Below are 22,597 nucleotides of genomic sequence, written 5' to 3'. Positions count from 1 at the left end.
ATCGAATGTGATCTATTCACGTTTGCTTGTGCGCGCTGACACCATGCTGGTTAATTCAGTTAGTAAGCGAATGTGTCGAAGTTTATGCAGCCGATAAAACTGCTATCCTTACTCCGTATATAACTCTCTACTAATTTGCTATCGCAAGTGATGCTTGGCCTTCCGGGCGAAACTGCGCCTTTTTTCGATCGTTCAACATTCCTGCGGTCGGCGAAACGATAAACATTGAGTGCATGCTCTCAACAAGGTAGAAGGAAGCGTGTGCGTCTAATATGCGTGCGTCTAATATGGAAATATGAGGACCTATCCATAGCACAATAATATACTAAACATGCCGCTATATTCAACTTCTGTACGAAATTTGGCCGTGAGTAAGCCAGCTTTATAACCAGGAAAGCCGCTTGTAAGAAGTTCTCGACGCTCGGCATTCATTTTAAAAAAGCAAGCAAACAAACAAAAGTGTACGAAACAAAAACCGAAACTACACGAAGCCTTTGCACGAGTCCAGTCGATCCAATCCAATCCAGCCAGTGACATTTGTGCGTGAAACAGTTTGTCTTGCTTGTTTACATCCGACAGCTTTACCTAAAGTTTGCTCAAGGCCGGTAAGAAAAAAATAGAAAGGAATTGCCCGGTCGTCCCAGTTTTATTCCGTCATTTCTTGACATCGCTGCGACGCGAGCAAACGGTGGCGATGCAGAAAGAAACGCAACTCGGAGCCGCGGAGTCTACGACGAGAGCAGCAGAAGCTGCTCCGAAAGCACCGACAGGTACGTTGTGCACCTCAAATACAGTTGCACCCGGTTCGGCATTCAAAACATCTGTACTGGCTTTTCTAAGCTGTAGTTTCTGTACCGACGGACCGGGCTAGAGATGTCGCAGATCGTCGGGCGTTGCCCTGTCTGTGAAGCATGACGCAGACGACTGGACAAAGCGCCCGCGGGGCCTGACGTGACCTCGGGCGCCAGTCGCAAAAGTGTCACTTGCCAGTGCCTAGCGTCGCAGCAGATATGATCGGCAGAGAGGTTTAACGCTTCGCCCGTGGAACAGGTTAAGCGTCGCCGACTGCCTTCGTGCATTTTCTTTTCTCGCGAGAAGGAATTATTGTAGCGTTAGTTTTGATCTTGGCCCGTGCTTCGTCAAGCACTTAAGAGCCCTTCGAGCTACGGCTTGCGATCCAACCAGCTAAAAACACAACTACTCTTTATTCTGACTTAGGGCGCACTACCAAAAGTCTCGCTAACTTGGCGCGCATCGTTAACCTCCTGTTGCGGCATGGTGAAAGATTACTACGACTTAAGCCATTTGGTGCTGCATTGCCAGGCCAGCGCCTCCTTTATTGGCCAGGCGCTGTAGAACGAAACATACAAAATATAGCGGGCGCCCACAGAAAACCAGCACTGGTTTATGCAGCTAGGTGATTGTATTAGTTTTATCACACGTCGATAAAGTTGGTCTTCTGGCAAAAATAATTACCCCGGCATTCCTTGCAGTTTCGGAATCAATCGTAGCAGACGACAGTTTGCAGTGACCACTCAAGCTGCACACTCTACACACCCAAGCAGGCATTGCCTGATCTGTGTTGAATCACACAGACCTGCACTGAAGTGCTTATTGGGATTATGAATTGAGATGGTTGGACGTTTTGTAGATGCACGCACCTTGTCGGGAGACCAGGAGGCTGGCATAGGCGTCAGGTATACTGGTACCTGCTGCCAAGAATGTGATGCCCATTATCGTGTCCGGGATCCCCATTGTGTAGCCAATGAGGGTCACCTGCACAGGTCGCGCACTTGGCTGCACATCTGTTCTTTGGCATGGTGATAGTGTTGCACAGCTCTTTTAATCATTGGAATGAAAACAAAATGGGACACTGTAGGTCATCTTGCAGTGGCGACGACTACTTCTCCTCACATTACCTAAGTAAAAACATAGGAAAGTATGTTGCAGTGCAGATAACAACAAAAATTCAAATGGCCATAGGAAGAGCTGAAGGTGGCTCATGAAAGGCCACCTCTTGTGGTCCTAAACATAATGTCTAGTTGCCTGAACCACTCACACACATTCGTACACAGAAAAATATAACTGAAGAGGGAAGTACAGCGCTACACAGTGTTGCACGTAGTGTCACACTCCATTTTCATCGATGTTTAATAATGGCCACCTTGTCTTATTCCTTCGTACGATTGCCATCAAACTTTATGGGGTTGTTGGTTCCACAAGAAGGCTGATCTCTTGTGCAGTTCGTGCCTGCAGGTAATCAAGCAGTATGAAAATATGTTGATTGCCTATAGTAGTGCAGGCTACAATTCTGAATTCAAGACTGCAGCAATGAAGAAACCTGATACAGCAACTCCAGATATAGTAAAACTCTGCTTAAAGTAGACAAATGCTCCGCTTCCAGCTGAGTTCCTACAGTTTCAATGGCATAAAATAAAATAAACAATTGGCACTGAAAATATTTCATTGCATGCACCAGTGAACTTGGAGCAGCTTTTACCGGCCAGTGGTGCCTTTCCAGGCCGACTGTAGAATCTGCTTATTAGGACATTTAATGGAACACCCAGTATATGAAGAGGTTCTCATGAATCTGCTGTTTAGCAGCTGTCTCTAGTCAAGTTCACAATTAATGGCGTAACAGTCTTCTTGAACATGGTAGTCTGTATTTAAGTGCTTCAATAGCTGACAGCGCAGTACCTCAGACAGCTAAATTTGTAGGAGGTAAGTGTTCATTAAAATCAACCCACTCAATAAAAAAATCTGCATTAAGTACAAACCTTGTTCAAATTGCTGCCTAGCTTTCGACAAAAATCCGAGTAAAATATACTTGAATCGCAAAGTTAGAAATCGGTATTAGGGAGAATTTTTCTTTAGAAAGTCTCTGTGATAGCTAAAGTGTTTTCAAAGTTGAATAGACTCACTCTGAAGGATTCTCTTGACATCCGACTGCATAACTACAAAATATGTGGAACTAAAATGACAGTAATTGGACTGTCGATCCTGTTCTGCCTTTGTCACATAAGGAAACTGAAGGGCCTTTAATATTCGGGAGAATGACGGTGTCACAACATCCACTTCATTGAGGGCACAGCGTCCATGAGACACTGTCAGTGAAGGAGCTTTATCTGAAACTGTCATGTGTGTCATTAGCTGTCATTAGCTTCAAAGTGCACAGAAAGTACTGGACGTTTGAAGATGGCTTGTTTTCATTTATGAGGTGCAGTCCTCACCTTTTAATTTCGTGACCAGGGGTATATAGCCATAGTTTTTTTCATCTATCCCATACTGAATGTGTGAACTCTGCCTGTGCATCCTATTCGGTACATAGGTACCAGTTGACCCAAAATGAAGTGTTTCAAGTATACCAGCAATATAGAAAAAGTGTCTTTTTTCCCACCTTTTTCTCGGAACAACTCTTTATTGTTAAGGGATGCCCATGCAATGGGATTATGAATATGGGAAGCAAAAACGTTTGAGCAGGTGGTGTGCATTCAAAAAAGACAAGAATGGACAGAGATGAAGAGGTGTCTGATGCACTTGAAATGTCACTGTGTCCCCGTCCGTTCTCCTCTCTTCGTCTTTTTTGAATGTGCACGGGTATGCTGAAAGTGATGGACTGCCAACGCCTCCCATTATATACATTTTCGACAATTATGCCATTCGAGACCCACCATCCAGACCATGACGTAGGAGAAGGCCGCCGTCCAGAAGATGGACATGATGAAGCTGAGCATGAACAGCCGCTTGCCGGTCGCGGTCCGGCAGTCCGGCACCGTGTAGTGCAGTGTTGCCAGCAGGGGCGCCTGCAATACCCACTTGAGCAGCGCCCAGGGGCCCTCCCCTGCAATGAAGTAGGGCAGCGAGGGATCCAATGACCAGCGTAATCAAGAAATAACACAGTGGATAGCTGGGTGAGTAGGCACGGCGTCACTTTGTGCAGCACAAAGAATGGGCGACTACATAGACATACACGGCACCATACTGACTTCGACCAGGTTTCATTCGAGAGTATGTAGAGGCATATTTTTCAAGAGAGCAATACAACAAAAAGAACACTTCCCTTTGGAAAATCACGCATAGGGCAGAGCGACAGGTACGTCAACTCAGGGAACGCAGCGTGAGTGCGCACGATTTGAAAAAGCCTACTTACTCAGCGAGGGAACTCTTTTCCAGTCAGCCTCTGTTGACAGAGCAACATCGACACTGGAAAAGGAAACAGTCCGATTTGAATCACCGAAACATAGTGCACACTACATTGCAAAATTAAGCTTGAAATGTGCTCGCAGAGAGCTTCAGAAATTGTTGCTGTCCTTACACAGCGTTGCTTTTTGTTACTTTCAATAGCATTTCACTGAAAACATGCAGCAGAACGGTTTTTGCTCCATTTCAGCCACCGCCTGTGGAGCGACAACTTTTGCACGGTAGTGTCCTGCTAGGAAGCTCCTCTTCATGTAGGGGCGTAGCAAGGGGGGAACACACCGGGCAAGTTCCCCCCCCCCCCTTAAAAAAAATATTTCTAGCTACCACCTTGCCGACAAAAATAAAGTTTTCACCTACCTATCTACCTACGCTAATGTTTTCATGTACATACTGACAGCCTTAGTATTAGACGTCAGTGCAGCATTTGACTTAGTTTACCGAAGCATCTTTATTTGTCGCCAAGATGGAGCCTATTAGTCTGCCCTTCTAACCCTTTATCTCTGCAGTTCTTTATGGACAAGAATTCTCAGCCTTTCTGAAAATCTTAAATTGCATAAAGTCTTTGCATAAAAAAAAAAAAAAAAATGTATGTATCAAGTTTGCCCTTAATGTTCACCCAGATTATGAAACAGGAAAACTTGTTTTGAAAAGCAGGCATTTCCGCAACAGATGCGTACGGTTTAAGTGTTACTACTGTATATCAGCACATGATGAGGATAGGAATGTAAAGCAGTAAATTATATGCGTGAATGCCTGAAATGAACTATACGCTGCAATCAACTCACAAGCAGAGTGTTTCTGGCAACCAAGGCAAAATGAGCTGTCTTGATGAGTAGAGCTCTTTTTTGGCAGCAATGGTACACAGTGATAAGACAGGCACAGGTTTGGATTGGCAGCTAAAGGGTTTAATAACCTGTGTGGTAGCTCCAGACAGCTAAAGGTTCGAGAAACTCATTGCACAAAAGCAAAACAGAAATGACTGGGAGCACATCAAGAGAGATGTGCAAGAGTGTTACCTTGCATTCACATGCCCCCTTTTTTTGTTTCACAGTAACAATTTTGCACTTTTGTTTGGCCTTGTTTGATGTAGTTTCCTAATGTCACCACTTAAAATGTGCAGGACGCAAGCCCAACCTGGAACTCTTGCCACGTCGGACCATGTCGTTGGGGTCGAGAGAGGTCTGGGAAGGTAAGTGCTGGATCTCCCCACGGCAAATGCGCTTGTGCTGGAAGTAGAACAGGGATATTATGCATATGTCCTTGAGTCTGCAAGTGGCAAGTTGTAGTTGATCATAGGTAATGCCAATCGCAAGGGATGAACTGCGTGGAAATTGCTTCGGGCTTATGGCACTGTTCATTTTTTGTTAACCTCTTAACTGCCGTGACAAATTTCTAAAAAAAGACATTTTAAAAGTGCGGCATTTTTTTAGACCAGCTTTTTCTAAAAATATGATACTATTTTTACTGGCCTTGTTGAAAAAGAATAGCAAAGGTCATTGTGTATTATTTATTTGTCAAGAAGACAAAAAATTGCATGTATACTTATGTGCAAGAAAGTGCGGAAAGTTCATGACGAGTTAACTATCATCAGCACCAGAGGACGCTCGTGATGATGAGTTACCTCGTCATCGGAAGGTGACGGTAGGTGTGACCAGCGTTATTATTCTTCACATTGAAATGCCTTTCTATGCAGCAACTTATTGCTATTTGACTCATTTGCAAACCACAAAAATTGTCAACTACTGTCAACCAGCTGTCAGCTTTAGTTCAGGCAGAATTGTTGCTCAAGTCTCGCCAGAATATGATCTGCTTCTGCTCATCACGAGGAAATTATGGTGCTGCAACTTGGGCACAAGAGTTTTAGTGCGCATGCATTCACGGTTTTTTTCAACACGCCGGTGGACTATGAACATGATAACAGGCATAAGAGTTCAACCTTTATGACCTGGAAGCACAGTGCCTTTAGTTTTTTGTGGTATAAGCTCATTTATGTACCTAGCTGGAGGAGCTAATGCTGTTTATGAAGCATGCAGCACACATTGGAGAAGGAAGAAAAATGAATGGGGCTGCAGATTCAATGTTGCAACAAGTTAACTATGTTGTAATTTATCAAATAATGTGCGTGACAGCCATCCTTGCCTAAGAGGCCTTGAATTGAAGAGGCAATACAGCGAAGCGGTGAGAAAAGCTGATGTGGGTAAACCTGGCATGGCCGAAGATTGTAACATTGACCGAAGAACAAAATCAATGTGGCTGGTGCTCTGGGGAGTAACTTATTCACCGACGAATTCGTGGTAGTCAGTTAACTTGCTGATGAGTGAGTGTTGTGGCCAAGTACGTGAACCGTGTTTTTTTTTTTTTTGTCAAACAAGTCACGAAGATGAGATTTCAGTGAGGTTAATAAATGACTCGGCAAGTGTCCTGTGCACCGTTGGCATTTGTGGTAGCTCGGCTCAGTGAAGTAGCGTGAATGGCTCACTGTGTGTTCTCTTATCCCTGCCGCGGTGTTCCTTGTTTCTGTATGTTCTTTAGTTCTTGTTTCATATGACAAGCACCGAAACGCTATGTTATGTGCATCAGCCAGATGGTGCACTATCTGCAAGTGAGGCATTTGGCTGAGCATGCCAACCAAGGGATGGAAAATCAGTGTGAGACTTCAGAGCAAGACGTCTGTGGACTGTAAATGAATGGAACCCTATTGCCGGACACTCGTGATAGAGGCTCCGATAAATGATTTATCCTAAATTTCTGTGAGGGGAGAAGTGCTTACCTCGTGAGTGATCCTTTTTGCTGCCGCCCAGAAACGGGTTTTGGGGCGGAAGTATCGGGTCATGAGCATTCGTAACGCCGCTTCGTATAAAGTGGGCCTGCGAAAGAGGGAGGTAGCGTACGCTGCAGTTTATGTATACAAGCAAGACCACCATTTTTTTTTTCTTTCATAACGTTGTCTCGTCTAACCGCTGGCCTGTGAGCTTGACGATTTGCTGCAACATATGTACACCATGTGCGTAAATGTTACGCGGTTCCGTTGCAGACGTCTTCTTCCTTGTTGCTTATTATTTTACCATTCATTTAATGTCTGAAGTTTTCTCTCCTAGCAATCTGCACTAAACGTGGACATTGTACTATATTCGGAACCATGCTTTTAATATAATGCAATTTTAGTGTGCATGCATTTATGATTTTTTTCAACATGCTGGTGGACTACCAATCCCGTAAGCTTTGTAAGAAAGCCTACCATAACCGTAAAGCTGGCTTCCTTTCGAAGTAATCTTTGTTGCGAGAAAGCCAGACCTACGGCTTGCCTTATTGCATTCATGGCGTGTAGGAAGTTGACTTTCCCACATGTCTAGTGTGTAAAGTGGTGCAACGTCTCGCAATTGTGGCAGTAGGGAGAAGTTTGATACTGGTGCCATTCCTTGCTTTGTTCTGTTTTCTTTTTTTTGCTTATATGCAGTGGTTTCTCGTAAAAAAATAAAAAGAACCGAAGTTTCATTTCTTTACATGCATCTTCATTGCTGTACTTTTTCCTTTGCTTGATGGGGCTGTAAGTCACCACTTTGCAAAATGTACCGTGCAAGATGGGCACTCGTGATGAAAAAATATTTACTTATGGTTGCATCTTTTTAACAAAATAGCACAACATTCATTGAACTCTCACCTAAATTTTCAGCATCTTTTTGTGCGGTACAGTGAATGCATTCCTTAGTAATTGAAGACTCACCTTCTCCGGCTATCTCTGATCACTTCATCCAGGGGCCGTGTGTTTCTGGTAGCATTTTGCTGGGCGAAGTCATCAATTTCATTGTTGAATGGCACTGCAAGTTTAGAGTTAGCACAATGTTAACACTTGAATGGCAAATCTTGAACTTAGCAGACAAGGCATTTCACCTCTTTTCATCATCCAAAATCTTGCTCTAATGTATTGAGTAGGCTGTAAGCACGCAACCTGCTGCTATGGCCATGTGTGGCGCTGGCTAACACTCCCAGGGCCAGATCATGTACACACAAACAGATACCTGAGAAATCCGATGGGAGGACAGTTGTTGCCATAGCTGAATTGGTGGAGTGTTGTTGCACGTGCAATGCAAAATTTATTAATTTACAAATACCTCACAGGCTACTTACATCAGAGCATTGCGTGAGGGAGGGAGATGGATACAAAAAGTTATTTTGTTATAAAGAGAGCGCAATATCGATATATTTAAGGAACAGTAAGTGCAGGATATGTAATTGTTATCATTATATAATAGTTAGCGTGGAACAAGATTTTGTGAAGGGGAAAAGAAATATAAGCCGTTACATTAGAAAACAGGGTTAATACTGGCAGAGATGTAGGAGCGAGAGGTAAGGCGATAATCACAGAATCAATACAGGAATAATCGAAAAACAACAGCAAAAATAAAGTCGCACAGCTACAGCAGGCAAAAGAAAAAAAAGGGGGGGGGGGAGGAAGCCGACTCATTACCTGCGAAACATGCAATTACAAATTGTTCTGTTTATAGTTGTGAAATATGAGGTGAGAGAATTCAATCTGTGGTGACTATAAGGAAACAGGTTTGCTAATTCCATCCTGAAGGCATTGGGGCCAGAGATGGTAGCAATGTAGTCTGAAAGGTCATTCCAGAGAGCTATGGCATGCGGAAAAGCTGCGCTATTGCATGCTTTCGTGCAGCCAAAAAGGCACTTGAAGCTGCATTGATTATGAAGGTGGTGCAAAGTTTTGGGTGTGGCTCCCACTGGCAGCTAGTAGCTTTTTCGTCCACTTTCATTTCCCTTTTACTTCTACATTTCAGTTAAAAACCGCAGTTAATTTTCTTGGTGCTTTCCTCGACTTCATTGTTGGTTGGCTTCGTATGAATGTGACTAACAAAAAATCAAGTCCCTCGATTCCCCTTTTTCTCGCTCACGATATCTGCAATGTCACACAGTGATACAAGCCACGGTTAGTTTAGATATGAGATCCGAGAAAGTTGGGCATTTCTTTTCATCACCAATAAGCTGTCCACTTCTATTCAAAAATGGAGTGAGACTGAGAAAAGTAACTTCCAAACGAGTAATCTGTCAGTTCAACCCAATTAGGCACTCTCCTTTTCAAGTGGCTCTCTAAAGTTGGAGCAGGCGAGGAGAAGCGGTGGCTCTCACCGTAGGAGCTGTAGTTTTTGGCATCGTAGCCTGCAGACGTGAGGCCGAGCGAAGTCTGTTCTTCCTCGTGGATGCCAAATGTGGCGGCCACCCATAGGTGGATCCTCTTGTTGTACCTTGCGCACAGAATGAGAAAGAAATGTATGCACGTGTCTCTCCCCTGCAAGGCCTTTTTTTTATTGAAATGAAAATGTGAAAGGAGGCTTATTCACCACTCCTTTCTTGCTTACAGAAAATATGAAAAGTAACCAGTTGAAGGAAGGAGAAGCAAAGGACAGTCAGAAATGAACCCGCACACAACAAGCGCATTGCCATTAAATTGCATGTTGGTTGTTGTCACTAACTCATTTATGACTGTCATTGCGCTGCCAACTTAACTCGCAGCTTTTTGTTCAAAGATATTGTCAGTGGCACCCAGTGGCGCACCGACGGGGGGGGGGGAGTTCGGGGGTTGTAACCCCCCCCTGAGACCGACCGAACCCCCAATTTTGTTCAACCCCTTTTCTTTCCTTGCGCATTTGAGTACTGCAGTTAAGATGTAAGACACTTAATCATCTGCACACTCGCAGAAAGCACATTTTTTGACAATTTCGCGTGAGGAAATTGAAATTAGTGCTGTTTAGACAGTATTGGCAAACTGTCAACCCCCCCCCCCCCTCCCCCTGGCAGAGATCCTGGGTGCGCTACTGGTGGCACCATTGAAAACACACAAGGTACGTGCCTCAAGCTTTGTGGCAGGCAATAGTGGCGAACACGTTTTGAGGGCAGAATTTCGATCATTTCCAAATGGACAGTGCTACTTCTGTTTATTGCAGACTGCACTTAACCAATTCTGCCAGTTTTGTTGGACACTTGTAGGAGATTGTTGAGATGAGAGTGAAAGGGAATAAATGCTAATGACTCTCATCCTCCCCCCTTTTTTTTGTTACCGTTGCCCAAACTTCATTTGTTTTCTTTGCTTATGCTAGTGATGCAACACTCTATTTACTGTATCTGTTTGGCATAATTTATTAGTGTAATACAGTGCTTACGATGTTTACGACATTGTACAATGGTTACGATTATTTTACTCGCACCTTTGGATGGTACAGTATGGTTGTGTGCAACATTTCATTTTGCACTATGCGAGGTGCATAGGCGACAGACTGGACACATTTTGCTAGTGCTCCTAATGTGCTTCTCAATGAAAACAGAGGTTGTGTTCTTGATGGATCATTTTTCGACATATCGCTTTTAGTGCGTGGTGACTGGCTGAGTCATTGACCAAAGAATGACTGTTGCACCAGCTAAGGGTTGTGTTTGGTATTATGTTGCGTAAAAGTAAAAGAGAGATAGTGATTGATTCGGTAGTGATCAACCAAGAATGCAGGCCATTGCATGCGTGACTCAGCCTAGTGGGAAATGCAGCAGGAGACTCACTTCATGATGTCGATGTAGACTCCGTACAGGAGCAGCATGAAGAGGGAGTCGTACCATGTGACCTCACCGTCATAGATCACCTGCAGATGTGTGACGCAGGCCGTTATGACATATGTGCATTGTGATTGCTGCACTTTCTACGTGGGGTGAGAACTCTTTACTTGGGGTGTTCAAATAGTAAAATTTCCTAATCGAGCTGGGCATTAAAAAAAGAAAAACCTTCGAGTATTGGAATCAAATGTCAGTTGTTTTCTCATTTGTAAAGAACGTGAAAAATTAACATCGTGCGGAGCCCGTACAGTACAAAAATGAGGCCTATATAGGTGCATTATTTGACACATGTAATATCATTCGCAGTTGGATGTCTGGACAACTGAGGAGCTTGTAAATGAGAAACAGTTGCTTTCAGCTATCTGGAACACCATGACAGTGGTGCACGTACATTGTTGTGTTTGTTGACGAAGAGATGTATGATAGTGCACACTGTTTTAAAGGGAGAAAAACGTGGTGGGATATGGCCAAATAATAAACTCAATAAAACAAATTCGCATATAGGCTGCCTGAAGGCAAGCCATTCATATTCAGCGGCTATCAAGCACCCCATGTATTTGCTCGGGAACTGGTGCATCTGTGCAGCAACCGCAGCTCTCCTTCAGCGGAAACATACGGAACGTTACTCACTATCATCGTGCTCTTTCTCTGGAAACTCCAAAAAGTGTTATTGCTTGTATTCGAAAGAAACGAATATTCGACAACTTAGTATAGTGAATTCTCAAATAGAATACAAATCAAATAGCAGAGACTGTTCGATTCGTATTCAAATTTTCGAATATTTGCACACCCCTGCAGTCTTCAGGTAGCATTAGGCCTGTGTGCTCTGCGTTGTCGTCGTCAGGGAGGGCCGACGCTTCCCCATTAAGAACCCATGCTGTGGAAAAAAAAAATCCGGCAGATCCCACGCCCTGTGGGAATCGATGTTATGCGAAGCAGTGTGTGGGGAGCCTACCACGTTAACGAAACGACCATTAGAACACCAAAAGGTAGGCAGTTCTTTCATGGCCTACATGATACGCATGTCATGGCATTCATGTCATGAGTCCTCAGGAGTCCCTTTAGCTACACCTAAGAGACCTTAAGGCGAAAGAAAGCCTTAGTCATGCTCATGACTATGACTTCGACCATCAACCTTTAGCCTTTTCCTTCACTTAGTACCACATCCGAACCCATTCCATTGGTTTTTGAGTGTTAATCTTTTTTTGCTGAATCATTCTCATTTTTGCTGAGTCATGGTCATACTATGATTTCTACTGTCATCCTTTAGTGTTTCCTTCACTTAATGCCCACACCCGAACCCATTCCAGAGATTGTTTAGTGTTAATCTTCTTTTGCTGAGTCATTGTCATTTTTGCTGAGTCATGCTCATGACTATGACTTCTACCTGCATCCTTTAGTGTTTCCTTTACTTAGTACCCAGGTCTGAACCCATTTCAGTGGTTTTTGAGTGTTAACCATTTTTTGCGGAGTTCATTTTTGCTCAGTCATGGTCATGACTATGACTTCTACCACAATCCTTTAGTGTTTCCTTCACTTAGTACCCACGTCCGAACCCATTTTAGTGGTTTTTGAGCGTTAATCTTTTTCGCTGGGTCATTGTCATGACCTATATGACATGCATGTCATGACCTATCACTTATGTTCGTCATACACTCCTGTCATACTGTGTCAATTTTGGTACCTACCAAGTTAACGAAACGACCATGAGAGCACCAAGACGTAGGCGGCTGTTTCATGACCTAAATGACACGCATGTCATGACATTCATGTCATGACATATAATTCATGTTCGTCATATACTCTTGTCATGGTATACCCGTTTTGGTTCATACCAAGTTAACGAATCGACCATGAGTGCACAAAGATGTAGGTGGCTAGATAGATAGACAGATAGATAGATAGATAGATAGATAGATAGATAGATAGATAGATAGATAGATAGATACTGTCAAAGTAGCAAATGTTCGCCAAGAAATGCTTCGCATTTAATAAGATACATTTATACAATTACTACATGAATATACATTCTGTGCTTAAAAATTATTGGTATGTACGTTCACATTACAGTGCAGGTTAAAACACACATGCACAGTGCATAACAAAAAAAAAAATGTTAGCATTTTATTTATAATAAATTTGAGAAGGTAACAGAAAGGTTTTTATACATAGTTTTGTTTAGTTTGCTGATTTCGCGTAGCGCATGCTAAAGAGACGCTCACGCGTTCTCCTGAGTGACAATCGGTGCGCGCACGGATTGGACGAAAGATGGGGGATGGAGGCGGAGCATAATTGGCGAGAAAAGGAGGCGGAGCTGGCACGTCAGCGTCACGTGGTGTGTCCTCGGCCCACATATGGGAGAAATCAGGAGATGAATGCCGCTTGCGGGCGCTGGCATGCAAGTTGGACCGAAATTTCCATTCCGCGGTGACGAAAGTGGTGACCTCAAAATCGCTGCGGCTTACTCGGGAGCCTCCCCCATCAGATTATGTGGCAGTCGGAGCATGACGTCATGGATCGAAGTGCACCGGCCTTGGCGCTGGTCGAAGGACAGTGGGGGAGAGTAGCTTACCTCCGCGCACCTACTATCGTCTCGCTACATCCATTTGCATCCATCTCGGCGCATTATAAAGTTATGTTTAAATATTCTTGCGGGTGAGCGCTGCCTGACAAGTTCCCACCGCACAGACAAAAAAAGAAAAAAAAAGAAAAAAAAAACAAAAAAAGCTCCGATGATGCCTGGTGAGGGGCAATTCATAGGTACGTGGGTCAGGACTCGATTTTCAGCCATTTGGTGGAAGAGTTTTAAAAGTAGGCGTACTTAGGTGCAGCGTGGATCGGTATGCAGTGGAACGTGCTTAGAACTGTTACCGTGTGACAAGCATTTGCTGCTGCAGTGGCATCAGAAGAGGACGAACGAGTGGCGGAGGTCGTCGCCGCCTATATAGACTCACCAGGATCAGGATGACCACGGTGAACGCGTAGAAGGTGGAGTCCCGGAACAGGGGCCACCAGGTCACCGGAACCTCCTGCACATATTGGTAGAGAGGTCGGGTGCGTTGTTGCTGTTATGGAATGATTAAGTGGCCCATACCCACTGTGGAGGGATTGACCAAGATGTGGATAGTAGATTATTCCAAAAGGCAACCGGAAATAAGATTTTCAGGGCAGATAAAGAGTATGTTATAAGGCTAAATATATGCTAAAATAAGAACAACAGAGTACACTCGAACCCGGATATATCTTATCTGAAGGGGATCACAAAAAAGGTCGATATATAGGTAATTTGATATATAGAATAAAAATGTTATACACAAATTTTCATGGGGGTTTTACTGCTGTTCGTTATACGCAATAATTCGTTATATGTGGGTTCGATGTATACGGGTTTGACTGTATAATCAATGATTGAAAAGCGCGAGGGACAGATAGAAGAGATGCAAATTCAACAGGGCGTGGCTGAATCCCATAGTCGAGTCTCCAAACGAAATATAATCAGAATCGTTTCAAGTCCCGGACAAGTCTTCAAAGGGGAGGTTGCAAGATTACTTTTCCTCGTAAGTCAAACAGCTACAAGGTTTAATAAAGGAGGGTTGACACGTTTTGTACTCATTACAAAACGAGCGCAGAGGACACGATATCAAACCTGACCTGCGTAGATAAAATTTCAGGAAGGTACGTGGCGGCATAATTTCTTGAGGGAAGCCTGCAAGTGTTGCGCAGAATTCGCCACTCGGAAGCAATGGAACGCACCCTCTTCTTCTTCAGCAGTTCGCGACACGAGTTTTTGCGGTCCTCTCTTCGATACGACCTTACAAGAAGCATCACTTCGTTTTACTGCGTGGCAGTTTTGACGTTTTCAGCTCATTATTGCCTTATACGGTTTGTCTCTGGCATCATTTTCGGACGTGGATAGGTCGTGTCGCAGGATGTTGTTATAGGCGGGTAATCCCGACGAATTTGGTTCGCTCGTGATTCTTATGTTCACCTGAGCTCTACATGCCCCCCCGTGTCTAAAGGGAAAGATGATCTTTCATTTCTGTTGGTAATTTACCCTTCTACAATACCAAAAACGCCACTCTTACCCTAGGAAGAGGCTTCGTAAATGACGAAAGACAACTGGCGACGCCGCCTTGAAGTTCCTACACCAGCTCGCCGTGACGTCATATATTTTGACGGCGTCTACTATAGTGCCTGGTTAATTGTCGGTAAAAAAAATGAACTACATTATATTCTAAAGGCGATGAAGATGGAACTTGGCGAGTTTCGCGAACTTTTTACTGAGCCAACGAGGCCGCAATGAGAAAAAAAAAAGTGCTTTGAGATCTGTGACGTCACATTGACGTAACGACACCGGGGTTTCGGCGCGAAATTAAAACAAAATTGAACTTCAACATAAATTTTCTCTTCTAATTATCAACCCTTTATCCCGAAATTAGCAAAATGTATAGTGTTCAAAGAATATTTTACCAGTATGAACTGATTTAGCCTTTCTCTTAAATTTAGTGTCTCTTTAAGCGCCGGCATGTCTGAGTACTACGTAAGGAATCATGTAGTACTATTAATTGTGCAAAAAAAAAAAAGATCACCTTTCCGGAGCAGATTCCGCATAGTCCGATGACGAAAAGCACGTTGAACACAGCCGAGCCGACGATGGTACCAGTGCCTACGTCTCCCTTTGCTATAAGGACGCCTGCGGCAGATAAACAACATCAAATGATCAATTATTAAGGGAACCATCGAAGGTGATTGTCAAAATGAGCGGATAACGTGTGAGCTCGCCGCAGAAACCAAATGGACGTACTATAGTCGGATACAACTTAAAAGTCTGCAGTGAAGCCCCGCCCACGCCCTCATAACCTCCAGCCACTGTTCCTCCGCGAGGCTGCAAATAGGTCATACTTCGAACTTTCCCTGTTACCTAAATATGGCGGTAACCACAAAAAATGAAATTATAAGAGCGTTATTTTATACGTTTTCACTCGTCTGGTATAGTGGAACGTAGAAGTACGACAAGTGCAGTCGTATACCAAGTACGACGCCATTTTGAAAAGGTCGCATGATTACTATTTTGTTTGCTTCTGTGATTGGCTGGCGGAGTAACAAAACCCCATCTTCGTCTTCGATTAACCATGTATACAAGTCGAACCCATATACTATAACGAATTGTAACGGATATAACGAATTAATTCCCTTGAAAATGTCTGTATAAAATTTTCATTTGGTATATCGAATTACCTACATATCGAACTTTTTTGTGATCCCCTTCAGATTCCATATATCCGGGTTTGACTGTATATAGCATCGACGAAAACGCGCCAAACGCGGAGTAAATATACTACATATAGAGGGGGCCGCGCTCGAAAGCCCCGACCGTCGCGTCGCGCTCCCGTTTTTTCGCGCACATGAAAGGCGTGCGCCGCTGTTGCGTGACGTCCCTCCCGTGCACCGTTATAGGCGATCAGATTGAAGCTTTTCCTTAATTTCTCTCCCGCTTTTTATTACGATAGCAATTATATGGACACTTCAACCGGATTTCTGCCGTCCCCGTGAGGTTCCGTATAAAGTCCAAGGGCGATAAAATCGTCGCCGCGCGCCGTATGCGCGAGTGAAAGCGCGCGGGGGACGCGCGCTATCGCGGAGAGCGAACGCGACCTTCGTCGCGCGAAAGGCCGTGGGAGTATGGGAGGGAGGGAGGCGGGGCGACGCTTTGCTGCGGCACGAAATGCGTATCTTGCAACCGGGCGCAAGGGGAACTGGCCACTCAATCTCCCACACGAAAGCAAGGAAGCGGCAAGGCAGCGCGGGGAGGGAGGGGGGGGGGGCGGCAGCTTCTACTCTGCCAACAACTGCGTTTGTACTTTGCCCGGCTGTGGCGGTCGCCCGCACCGTCTCTCCACATGGCTCTGACCTTTGTATGCGCTGTGCATTCGCCGCACAGTTTCCGTTGAAGCGATAGACCGCACGAACCTTCGCTCGCTGCGGCGGCTGCGCTTGCTGCCAGCGTTCTGACAGTCGTTGTCTGCGGTCATTGAGTGTGATCTATTCATATTTGCTTGTGCGCGCTGACACAACGCTTCGTAATTCAGTTAGTAAGCGAATGTGTCCAAGTTTATGCAGCCGATAAAACTACTATCCCTACTCCGAATAGCTCTCTACTAATTTGCTATCGCAATTGATGCTTCGCCTTTCAGGCGAAGCAGCGACATTTTTTTAATAGAGCGTCCGCTTCAATGGACGTGCACTTGCGTCGTCGTCCACAGCGCGACATTTTGCATTTCATTTCAATTTATTCATTTCAACTCGTTGGGCAAGTAATGTCCGCCTCTTCGATTGGACCAGCTCGTGAACTAGAATTGTGCTATCTGCCACCTGCACATTTCAGAGTTTTTTAAAATGTTCGCTGAAACACCCGGTGTGTTCTTCCATGAACGCGGTCTGAAGGGCAGAGCTGTTAAGAAGAAATTAAACGGCGCAGTGTCCTCCATAATATTAAAATAGGTCACTTTTCGGAGCGGCTTATTCGTGGGAGTAAGTTGTAATCACGCCTACCTATATAAGGGTGTTCTTATTTTTTTTTTCGCAGCACGAAATTTTTTAACCATTGCCAGTGGCAAGTAGCATAATTCTAACCCTTGATCTAAATTACTTGATGCGGCGGCCACTACTTACTTCTACGAGAAATCAAAATGCTTTAATTATTTAATAATTAACACAATCGCGCTAATTACCTTGTTAATTATTCTACGGCACATATTTCAATCTACGAATTGTAGCTGCAAAAATGCACTAGTTGTTTCACTTACCCTTTTTAAAGGAAGCGCGGTTTTATGCATTGAAGCTAGTACAAAAGTAACTGGAACGCCAATATGCATTTCGTCATACTCCTTGAAAATTAGTATCTCGAAACTGGTGTAGTCCTGAGAATTCGTTCCAAGTCGATATGGCTTACATGCTCGCTATAGCTACAATTCGTATATAGAAAAATGCGCCGTAAAGTAATTAATCAGAAAGTTGATTAGTGTAATTATCTTAAATATTCAATGAATAATTTAGATTTTTTTTTCATTTACGTAATGGCCGCTTCAGCGAATAAATTACGTACATCGAGGGTTAGACTTGTGCTGTCTGTCACAGGCTTAAAAAAATTGGTGCAAGAAAAAAGAAAAAAGGGGAAAGCACTCTGTGTAACGCATACGCGTCTGCAACAAACCATTTGCAGAGTGCACTGCAGTACAAGTGTACGCACCGAGGATGGCGGTGAAGAGTTCGGGCGCCGAGCTGCCCGCTGCCATGAAGGTCGCCCCGGCCACGTCCTCGGACAGGTTCAGCCGCTGCATCGGAGGTGGCCGCACATGCGTCACTCGTGTACGTCACGGATCACGCTGGCGGGCTGACCCAACCAACACCACGTAGATAGCGCAAGGCCCGTTCACTCCGATCCGTGACGTGATGCTACCTGGCCCGACATTTCCGTTGCCGAGGCTGGCGTGACGATCAAGCGGTGACGTCGAATTCACCGCGGCCTAAACTCGGCAGCATCCCCTGCGGCAGTCGGGCCCAGGTAGCGTGACGTCATTGGATCGGAGCGAACAGATCGTGTGGTATCTAGGAGGTGTTGTTGGCTGACCGTGACGAGCAGTATACATTTTCACGCGAAGCCGTCCGCAGTCCAGCGCGGCAGAAAACGCGCCTAATATAGTTGGAACTCGTGGGTGACATGCTGCGCGCCGGCAAACACACGGCTAAAATACCGTGTGTCCCAGTATAACGTTATAGCCAAGCTGCTTGAAGAGAGAGAGAACAAAAAAAATCGTCGTGCACGATATGGTTACAAGACCTATATGTTGTTCGGTCGTCAGACCTGTGGAAACCGAACACCTTAGTTCTTATAATCGTACCTTGCACCGCGATTTCTTTAATCTTGCTTTTTTTTTTCTTCCTCGAACGGCTTGGCTAGCGTTTAGCTGGGACACTCTATACAGCTAGGAATGCTCTGCCTCGGTCTGATGCAGCGTTTCGACAGCACGACTGCTTAGTCGTCGAGCCTGGAATTGCCTCCCTATATCGCTGAAAAAGTTTCCTCGAAATATATTTATTTATTTTTCTCGAATATGCTTATTCTCAGTGTGTTTTACAGTTTTAGATAGAAAGTAAGCAATTCTTTTTTGGTTTTCTTGTATTTCTATGCCTCATCCGTAAAGGGTTATTTAGTCGAAGTATATTTATTTTGTTTATTTATTTTGAAGTACTGTCAATCCCTCACTGGGATTATTACAGGGGTGAGAGTGAATACATAAATAGAATGCACAGAAGTGTGATGCTATGATGCTAACCACAGCGTATACACACAATAGAGAAGAAAATAATCCATGCAGAACAATTAGAACAATTTTTTTTTCACGAACTATTAATTCGGACAAACGGACTACAACAACAACAACGAGAGCATAAAAGACAGCCAACAACACGCACTGTGCCTGTGGAAAACGGCTTCTTCCACGAGCTCAGTGAACAATTCTAGCATGGGCTGAACCACAACAAATTCATCCACGTGACTCCAGTCTCTAACTGCTTTCGGGAAAAAGGAGAAGCGAAATGTGTTATTAGTACAGTAAAATATCTCTACGGTGAATTTATGTTTGTGGCGCGTTTGTCTGGAAGAGTTGTATCGAATGAATGACCAGGGGGTTCAGCTTGAAACTATCGTGTAAAAGTGAGTACAATGAATTTTAACCTGTGCAACTTGTCTCGGCTAGACAAAGTTCCGACTATGCGTTCTCACTTCCAGTGCAAGTACCGCCTCTTGGAACAATCCAGATCACTGAGTAGATTCTTGCTATATGGCACAGGCCATTTAAATAATAATAAAAAAGGATTCCGTTAACGTTTTTTTTTTGTCCTTTTTTTTTTTAAGGAACACTATGTACAGGAGCACATTCGGCACAAGCGTCGACAAACTCTGTAGTGACCGATGTGCGTACAAAACCAGGCGCCTGGGCGCTTTCTTGTATAATATAGAGAGATACTATCGAGATGGATCAATAATTAACACTCACGGCGCAGCACTCCTCGAGCGAAGCGATGAAGTAGTCGTCGCAGACCACGGCCAGCGCGTAGAACATGTAGAGCACGACCAGGATGTGCACGATCACGCCGCCCTTGGCACGGGCCTCGTGCGAGAAGAGGTCCGGCGGGAACTCGTGGTACGCTGCGAATAATCCAAGACACACGAGTCGTTGATCCAGCAAGTTTTGCTGATCCGAGGACGTTTGCGCGAATCGGCACTGCGGCAGAGAGCTATTTTTGTACACGAGAGGAGATGCTGTCGATATATCCACCGGGTTGCACCGATGTGAAGGCAACGGACCAAATGAAAGAGCGTCAGGAATTAACTGTGTTACTTTCTTTAATTGAAAATAGAACCAAATAAAAGAGCATGAGAAAAAACTTATTTTTAAATATTTAAATGAAATTACTTATGACGGGGGCTAAATTTGGGATACTGAAGCTTTATATATATTTGACGAAAAAGTTAAGAGTAGATGAGTTAATTCCACCGGTAGCAACTGAATGCGCTCTACATTTCAGCTATAAAAGAAAAGGAAAGTCAATTTGCCTCTGTGCTTTTCTTTGCTTCACTGTCTGTTGGCTTCGTGTCAGCATGACAGCGTCTACCTTCGAAGTTGGGCGGAAAATTCGTGCCTGTGGCCCGGGGATCGTTGGCAGCGCGACGTCTAATTAAATCGTCAGCTCGACGCACCGAAGAACCCGTAAATACGGGATTGCCTTGTAGCATTTTCTGTCCCCGATATATACCAACCCCGAAGGCCGCCGCAGAAGTTTCACTTGGGGGCCGCTACACGGCGCCACCTCCAACTAGAGGGCTAAGATATTCACATATATACAGCGGAACCCAGATATATCGAACTCGAAGGGTGTCGCGGAAATAGTTCGATATATGAATGACTCGATATATAAAATAAAAATCCCGTAGAAAAATTGCACAGCTGTTCGTTGTACACGATAATTCGTTATATCAGGGTTCATCTGTATAGCATGATCCGTAGGGAACGCGTCCACATTGCAGAAGCGCTGGTATTAATTCGTAGCGGGTGGGAGTGTTAACTGGTTGCCGGTCGAGATAAGCACGATACATTTAGAGTATTGATGGAAGAAAAGTGAGGAATAGATCGGTAGCGCCGAGGTTGTTATATAGGCATAGGTGGCTGCTGCGTTACATAGATAGATGTTTTAATGAAGAGAGAGAAGATCGAGGAAGGATAAGCAAAATGCTAGACTTCAATAGATGTAATAAGTCAGCTCATGCATGTTAGGTGACTATTTGTCGCCGCCACGTTCCGAAGTGGGTGATAACACAAATCAGCGGCAGTAAACGCCCGGTACGTAATTTGCGTTGAGGAGATTGGGAGCGAAAATGTCGCCTTTGCCGACTACATATTGCACTCGCTTGCTTTAGATTCACAGAAACCGTGTTTACAGTTGCGTGTCATCGATATTGCACCTGAAACATGGCGCCTTTTTCTTTTCTTTCTTTTTTTTTTCCAGCCACGTTGAACTACTTCTACAACGTTGACCCGCTATAGCTAAAGGATAAAACAAACACGCCTGGCTTTATGGCCTCGGCCGCTTATTACACGGAACGAGCGCATTGAACTGCCCTCGAAGCTGCTTTCGAAAACGAATCACCATTCGTTTGTCCGTGTTCTCCTGTTTCGTTGTTTCTGGGCGTATAGCGCGAGAATAAAAATGCTGTTGCTTGTAACTCGAACATCCTCCAACTGGCCTTCCCCATTTCATGACCCTATTGAGCGACCGGGGCCGAGGAATGCAAGCGTCCCCGTAAACGCTAAATGCATTTCACTGTCCAACTTTCGATTCAAATGAGCCGTGTTCCGCGTAGTGCTGTGAATTCCTTTGACAGGGCATCGTATAACATGCGAGGCATTTATTGGCGTAGGATCTGTTGGTTAGCACGGTTCTGTTCGAGCCAGAGAAACGATCTGTCATTGCTGCAGTTGTCCACGTGCATATATATAACCTCTGCTTTATACTGAAGAAATCCTCGGACAAAAAAAAAATTGATTTCGAAAGCGGCTGCGCACATACTAAACGTTCGGCTTGTCGACGTCGTTTCTCCAGCGGTTCGGCACGCGATTTTCCCGCGTTTTGCGAAACGAGTAGAAATCCGCAGTGAGTAAATTCATTCCGCCACGCCACTTTATAGTGCATATATATCCACTATAGGTCGAAAGTTCGGTTCTGAATCGTGGCTGCGGCATCCCGATTGCGGCGGCGGGATGCTACAAAACGTTCGCACACGTGCGCTTAATAGATGCACGTTTTAACGAAGCCTATACACGGTCAAAGTTAGTCCAAACGCTTTATTTTCTCGGCAAACTTGGGTGCAAAAAAAAAAAAAAAGCGCGCAAGCGGAGGTTTTCTGGAGATATGCAGTACACTGCTGCCACACATGCCGATAAAAGGGTCCATACATGCACAAATGGTCGTGAATCGTGCATCGAGCGGCACATGCCATGTCTGCCATCGCCTGGATGCGAGACGGAGAAGATGGACACTCGTGTCAAGAGACGCGCTATATGGGTGCATATGCAAAAGTGTCGGTAACTTTATATTATTTTTTTGATGAAGTCGCTGGGTGCAGCTTCCAAATCACTCCGTCTTTAGCGAAAAGTCGCTCGGTGCACGTGATGATTGTGTGGCGAAGTACGGGCAGCTGGTGCCCCCAGGCGGTGAAGGA

The 22,597-nt window shown here is 44.6% G+C and overlaps 1 protein-coding gene and 1 long non-coding RNA gene across 2 annotated transcripts in view; one reads left to right on the top strand and one right to left on the bottom strand.

Moving 5' to 3' along the window:
- Positions 1–22,597, bottom strand: part of LOC119458072 (sodium/potassium/calcium exchanger 4-like) — an 80,551-nt gene that overhangs the window by 22,018 nt on the left and 35,936 nt on the right. The window contains exons 3-14 of the mRNA XM_037719879.2: positions 19,875–20,026; positions 18,065–18,149; positions 15,405–15,508; positions 13,770–13,844; positions 10,765–10,844; positions 9,346–9,461; positions 7,925–8,018; positions 6,971–7,067; positions 5,335–5,426; positions 4,151–4,203; positions 3,672–3,841; positions 1,662–1,776 (exon numbers count right to left, since the gene is read on the bottom strand). Coding sequence (XP_037575807.2) covers positions 1,662–1,776; positions 3,672–3,841; positions 4,151–4,203; positions 5,335–5,426; positions 6,971–7,067; positions 7,925–8,018; positions 9,346–9,461; positions 10,765–10,844; positions 13,770–13,844; positions 15,405–15,508; positions 18,065–18,149; positions 19,875–20,026 — 1,233 coding nt within the window. The remainder of the gene's footprint in view (positions 1–1,661; positions 1,777–3,671; positions 3,842–4,150; positions 4,204–5,334; positions 5,427–6,970; positions 7,068–7,924; positions 8,019–9,345; positions 9,462–10,764; positions 10,845–13,769; positions 13,845–15,404; positions 15,509–18,064; positions 18,150–19,874; positions 20,027–22,597) is intronic.
- Positions 703–9,754, top strand: LOC125946763 (uncharacterized). Its single transcript, XR_007467857.1, has 3 exons — positions 703–770; positions 5,321–5,389; positions 9,578–9,754. It is a non-coding gene; the product is annotated as an uncharacterized LOC125946763 (long non-coding RNA).

Source organism: Dermacentor silvarum, chromosome 7, assembly GCF_013339745.2.
Source record: "Dermacentor silvarum isolate Dsil-2018 chromosome 7, BIME_Dsil_1.4, whole genome shotgun sequence".
Lineage (NCBI taxonomy): Eukaryota > Metazoa > Arthropoda > Arachnida > Ixodida > Ixodidae > Dermacentor > Dermacentor silvarum.
Note: the sequence above shows the minus strand (reverse complement) of the source record. Positions and strands in the feature narration are given on the sequence as shown.